Raw genomic sequence first — 6,497 nt, 5'->3', positions numbered from 1 at the left:
GAAGAGCTGACACAAATTACATCCAATGATTATCACTGACAATGCATTGCCGGCTTATCACCAGAAGTATGGGAGCTCTGAGTGAAATTCAGGGAGTAGTTTGAGCCTCTGTGAGTATCTGCTGTCTTATTTGCTGAGAAGGTTGTAGGTTTCTGTTCTAAAAGAATTTATCTTCTCCCTCCCTGTGAATAATTAAGACTAACATAAGGACTGTAAATGATTAAGAACAAGTTCAAAAGCTAAAAGGGAAGGGTTGAGCGATCTGTATAAATCACCAAGAAATGCCAACCACCGCTTTCTCCCTCCCACTCCTGTGGAAAACACCTCCAGGACAGGTGGGGGACCCAGTGGACTCAGCTTAGGGAAACCGGATTTCCAAGTCAGAGGAGTCAGACCTGTGCACAGACGAGGGGCTACAGGCAAAGTGCAGTGGGCCCTGCAGTCAGCGCCAGCGCTGAGGGGCGCTCTGGCCCTCGGGCTGGCAGATCACGGGGCTGAACTGTGGAGCAGAGTCACAGATGGACAGAGAGAAGTCCCACAACCCCAGAGGCTCCCACAAGCCTGGCTTTGCTTCTTACAGCTGGAGGTTCCCTGAAGGCCTTTTCCAGGGCAGCAATCTGCTTGGAAAGGGGAAGCTGGGGCCTTCCTTGGAGCTGGTTTCATAGCAGACACACTGTTTTACTTAGAGTCTCTGCTCATCAGGTGTGGGCTGGGGGTGTTGGTGGAAATCCTGAGAGGGCAAAGCCTGCCCCCCAAACCACCTCTGTGCTGTCACCCCGACCCACTAACTGCATAGCCTGCTTCACCCAGGAGCCACTGACAGGACTGGGTGCCTTAGCTGGGGTACGAGACAGCACAGAGGGATGTTCAGAAGGTTGAAGAGATGCATGTAGAAAGCAGATTTGGTCTGTGTCCCTCTAAAAAGCCTAACTGGGCCCGGATGGCATGGCTCACTGGTTGAGCTTTGACCTAGGAACTAGGAGGTCACAGATCGATTCCCGGTCAGGGCACATGCTTGGGTTGTGGGCTTGATCCCCAGTAGGGGTTGTGCAGGAGGCAACTGATCAATGATTCTCTCTAATTGTTGATGTTTCTCTCTCTCTCTGAAATCATTAAAAATATATTTTAAAAATAATGATAAAAAGCCTAACTGTGACCCAAGGTTAAGTGTAAGAAAGACTGCTAACAACTAGAGCTCTCAGAAGTCGGCCAGGTTGCCTCACGACACTGAATGCCCCATCCCATCGCCCACAGGACGTCGCCAAAGAAGAACTTCACGGTTGCTTCTGTCCTCTCCGGCCTACGACCCTGCCCCAGGGCACGCTCCCCATGTGGAACTAGTAGATGCACTGGTGACAAAAGTGATCACCTAAGGGAGCAGTTCATGCTTGTAACAAGTTTAGATCTTCGCTATTTATTTATTTTTCAAATATATAGTTATTTCAGAGAGGATGGAGAGAGAGAATCATTGATTGGCTGCCTTCTGCATGCCCCACGCTGGGGATTGAGCCTGCAACCCGGGCATGTGCCCAGACCAGACCGGGAATCAAACCCTGATCTCCTGGTTCATAGGTCAATGCTCAACCACTGAGCCATGCCAGCTGGGCAGATCTTTGCTATTTAGATTTGGTGGCTGAATATTTCTTAAATACTTTATAGAATACGTAACAGATATACGCATACATACAAGGCCAAGTTTTTTTTTTCACTTGAAAAAAAGGGGAAGTTGCCTTATAACCATGATCTTAGTGCCTCGTATCATGCAGCACTCTCCAAATTACTTTATTATGAATAACAATGAATAACTGATGTCAATCAATGCTACTTTTGGATGTTTACATAAACCCAACACAATTCATAATTTAACAAAGAGGAAAGGCCATTGAGTGCATGTTTTGTAATGTTTTCTGGGGATAGAAGCTCCCAACTGCTGTGAGGGAGGGCAGGAAGGCTGACGAGATTGCCAACACTTTAGAGAAGAATGAAAAGGAGCTCCGACCATGGGCCCTGATGCTGCAAATGGGGGCTGCGCCCTGGGTACAATTTCCAGGGACACATACACATGGACCCTCGAGGTGAGCATCTTAGACCATGTGGGGAGTGGACCTGGGCCTGGGCCTCACTCTGTGGCTCTGATGAAGGCACTGAGGCCGAAGATGTGGCCCTGGGAGTTGGACAAGAGCTGACTCACAGGCAAGAAAATGAAAAACGTACCATTTCTCAATTACTGAACATTACTTTATCAACGGTTTTAAATATGGACGGATGACTACACTAATGAAAAATATTATAAACATTTATATGTCTATAAATGTCTAAAAGTTAAATATTCAAATTGGCCAAAAACTGTTTGAAATCTCATTGGCAAAATAGGTCCGCTGCTCTGTGTTGGGGCTTGTGTGGAACTGCCTTTAAAAGCATCTCAAGGCCATTTAAAAGCGACATAAAACCAATACACGGGACACAGCAGGCTGCCCGCACCTGCAGGTGGTAGTGCTGCGTGCGGCTGGCGAAGCTGCAGTGCTTGTCCACCAGGAAGCAGAAGCGCCTCTTCTCCTCCAGGAGCGCCTCTCTGCAGCCCTCCGCGATGAACCTCTGGATCTCGCTCTGGCGAGAGGTGACGGTTTCTATGTACTAGGAAAGCAAGGAGCAGTTATGCAGTATGATGGGAGGAATCAAGCAGCTGCTCAGCTCAGCATTTATCTTCCGCCATTTTTATACTCAGTTTATTTGGATAAAGGAGTAACTACTAAACACAGATAAACGTTACATAAAATAACTAAGTTGTAACCTGGCCCGAGCAGATAGCATCATCTTTATCAAGATCCCTGACTCCTCTGTGAGAGAAGCTGCTAAAGGCTTACATTCCAGGGGGCAGTTGGCACAAAGTATCGCTTTGTACTCCAGGGAGAAGAGCCTGTTGCTTTAGAACCAGAAAGTCTGAGTTCAAATCGAAGTGTCAACCATATGACTTGACTTAAGCCCCCTCCCCATCTGTAAAATGGGGGTAACAGTGCTTACCCTCCCTGAGTGGGCAGGACATGCCCATGTTTTTAGGAGGCCACTGACTAAGCATGCTTCACCCTGGAAAAGTCCGCAGCAGCTCACAATGCGAAGTCAGATGCTCACTCTTAACTTCACCAGCAGCTCAGCCGTAAGCGGAAGAAGGGCTAACTGCAGTAAACACTTTCCGCAAACTATAAATCATCACCAACAAAACAAAGTCATGCTGAAGAGCTTACCTCAAGTTCTTTGTGTTCGTATTTGACTGCATTTCGTCCTCCTTGACTTTTCCTTCTGATCTTCTTCAATTCAGCTTGAGATTTCTCCAAAGAATCTAATTTATTCCTGTGTTCTGTTTGGTATCTTTTGAGAGTGGCCTGCAAGTTAAACATTGCACTTATTTCACTATAGCAGCACCATACAAACCTGAAGGCAGCTATTTTGCCAGCATTTTCACTGGGTGTGGCCGGTCTGCCTCTCACTTCACACCATCCTCCCTGGTCCGTGGTCCTGAACACCCTCACTTCACACCACCCTTCCCTGGCCATGTCCTGCACACCTTCACTTCACACCACCCTCCCCTGTCCATGTCCTGCACACCCTCACTTCACAACATTCTCCCTGGTCTGTGATCCTGAACACCCTCACTTCACACCACCCTTTCCGGGCCATGGTCCTACACACCCTCACTTCACAACACCCTCCCCGGGCTGTGGTCCTGCACACCCCCACTTCACACTTCCCCTCCCTTCAACTTTAAGGTTTGATGCTTTGTCCTAAAGTTCTGTTTATATGAGGGGCTCTTGACCAGAGGGCAGCTCTCAGGAGACAACGTCTTTTCTTTCTCTTGTTCCTTCTTTCCTCCAGGGTGTTTGGACACTGGGTGGTCAGTACTTTGGTGAGAATAAGTACTGTTTTATGACTTATGATTTCAAGAAAGAGACTGAAGAAGTACAATCAACTCCCGTCATTTGGGAGCTGTACAACAGTTTTTTATTGGAGCCTGACAGACCTAGGTTAAAATTCTGGGTTCCTCCCTCATTTCCCGTGCGACTTCAGCAATTACTTAATTTCTCTAAGGTCCTTCTGCCCTCTAATCTGTACAGTGACGATAATATGAGTTCGTTCCCACATTTCCGAGTTTCTGTAGGGATGCAAAGTGCTTGGCATCACACCCCCCTCCGCAGCCCCAGCTGGTCCTGTGCCTTCCTCTGAGCACGGCTTACTGCTGCACAGGGTCTTGGTGAGAAGAAAGGGAACTCTGGGTGGCAGTCGGGGGAAATGGGAAGAGCCCTGTGTGCCGGGCAGGACCAGGAAGGAGGAAGCTGCTGGAACCGACAACACCAGGTGGCGGCAAGAGGACCACGCAGGAGCAGCCTCTGCCATCAGACCTGGCGCCCAGACGGTGCTCTCCCACATCCCCTGTCCCACGGAGCCAGCTGTGAGGGCCACCGCTGCTCGAACACAGATGCAGCTGTCGCCAGCACGGGTGTGGGCTTGGGGCCAAGACTTCCAGAAGCAGCAGGATTCCTCGCAGTATTTTTCTATGCTTTTCAATAAGGATCCTGAGTGTTAGCAGAAACGAGCCCACTCAGCCTCAGGTGAACTGTCTGTCTGTGCATTGTGCACACCCTCAACACAGACTCCCTCCATATCTGCTGCTGAGTCAGGCTCAGAGTCAAGTGAATGCAGCCTCCTGGACAGCCAGGCCCCGTGCCCGCGCCTGCCTCCACCACGGAGGCAGAGCAACGCCGAGTACTCACCGTCATGTATTTTACGTCAAGTTCTGTCTTCTTCTCCAGCTCATGTATAATCTCTTTGTGGAATGCTTTGAACTGTTAACAAAAGGAAATAAAAATATTCATATCAGATTTGAGATGTTAAGAAAAATAAAATTTAAAAAGAAATACATGTTGTAAAAATAGAAAAAGAGTTCACATACATTTTCTCTAAAACTCTCATCAAGTTTCTGGTGGGTACTTGAAATCTCTATGAGAACGTGGCCTGAGAACAAAACCAGACAAGTTAGGGGGGAAGCCATTGTGTGGTATTGTAAAGAGGGGAAGGAAGTAAAAAAGTGCCTCACAGTCCATTGCTGCCCCCAGAACCCGTGGGCGTCCGTTCCAGACACTCAGACAACTGACTGCGCCCCATGATGGGGTGGGCATCAGGGGACGCAGCTGGTCACAAACTCACTCGACAACACCCTTCCCTCAAAAGAACGCCAACTCTGTCTTAAAACTCACCTGTTCTTTCTATATTTGTTCATTCCCTGCGCTCAACTTATCTGGTTTAATTTTAAATTCTCTTAAAAAGGGTTCTCTTGGTCATTATAGTGACTAACTATAGGAACAAACGCCTTATTTTTATCTACTCCCTAGAGCAGTCTGAGTTTCTATCAGTCAGAAAAGATAAAAGCTTTTTTGGTTTCTCACATTAGTTCTCGTTTCATTCTGGAAGATATGAATGCTGTGGAAACCCACGGCGGGCGGGACGGTGCTCTGCCTCGCGTCTCCTGGGACGCTGTCCATTCTAAGGACCATCGCACGTGACAGACAGAATGTCCCAGGACAAGGGCCTTACTCCAAAGAGCAGCGGGACGAGCACCTGCTTGGAAAGCACATCTCCCGCCGCTCACGGCTGCGTGCACATCTCTGCTCCTAACTCTGATGAAGGTGAATGAGAGCCTCTCTCTGCCAACTTATCTACAGGAACCAAATAGTCTGATAGCTAAGAGCTGGGAAAACCAAAAAACCACACGGACAACCCCCAGCCTAGACCAAGCGATTAAATGTGCTGGCAGGTCACCCAGAGTTTTCTGGGGGAAATGACAGGCTATGGATGAGGGAGTATGTGGGGAGAGAAAAGAACACTGACTGGACTACGACTTCGGCCACATCTCCACACGATGACTCCACCAGGCCCTGTTCTCAAAACGTTGTAAGACATCGACTTTCAAAGGGCTGGCCCAGCCTTTCCTTCATCTTCAGACTCAGAAATGAACATGTCCACTCGAATGTCCTGTTAGGCACCGCACATTCAACAAGTCTAAAAGTGAACTCACCCGCTCTCTAACCCCAGATCGTGGCTGCCAGCCGGCCGGGCACACCTGTGTGATACCCAGTGCCAAAGACGCATTCCTTGTGCATGGGGGGCCATCACTTGGGCCACTTCTAGGGTGAAACCATGGCCCCTACTCATCCTGCTACCTTGGGTAACACGTGTGCCAGCCCTTCCCTGCCCAGGAGAGAAGGCACATGGGAACAGCACATTTTCTATGTTCCACCAGAGGAGGAAGAGGAGTCCCCCAGTCCAACCTGCCAGGTGGTCCTCTAAGGGTGCCCCCCGCCATGCCCCCGCCAAGCTCTTATCATTACTCTGGCCTCCCAGCTTATTCTCTTTGATCTTCTTCCTCACAGGTGCTAGGGGTCTTTCCAAATGCAAAGGTCACAGGTCCCTCCCCATGGCGTCCCAGATGAACCAGCTCCTCAGCA

At 49.0% G+C, this 6,497-nt stretch overlaps 1 protein-coding gene across 1 annotated transcript in view; it reads right to left on the bottom strand.

Moving 5' to 3' along the window:
• The window catches only part of BAIAP2L1 (BAI1 associated protein 2 like 1), a 51,254-nt gene that overhangs the window by 18,310 nt on the left and 26,447 nt on the right, over nucleotides 1–6,497 (bottom strand). The window contains exons 3-6 of the mRNA XM_015565108.1: nucleotides 4,946–5,007; nucleotides 4,767–4,838; nucleotides 3,243–3,380; nucleotides 2,482–2,634 (exon numbers count right to left, since the gene is read on the bottom strand). Coding sequence (XP_015420594.1) covers nucleotides 2,482–2,634; nucleotides 3,243–3,380; nucleotides 4,767–4,838; nucleotides 4,946–5,007 — 425 coding nt within the window. The remainder of the gene's footprint in view (nucleotides 1–2,481; nucleotides 2,635–3,242; nucleotides 3,381–4,766; nucleotides 4,839–4,945; nucleotides 5,008–6,497) is intronic.

Source organism: Myotis davidii, unplaced genomic scaffold (genome assembly GCF_000327345.1).
Source record: "Myotis davidii unplaced genomic scaffold, ASM32734v1 scaffold399, whole genome shotgun sequence".
NCBI lineage: Eukaryota > Metazoa > Chordata > Mammalia > Chiroptera > Vespertilionidae > Myotis > Myotis davidii.
The sequence above is the reverse complement of the archived record's forward strand: the minus strand, read 5'-3'. Positions and strand labels throughout refer to the sequence as shown.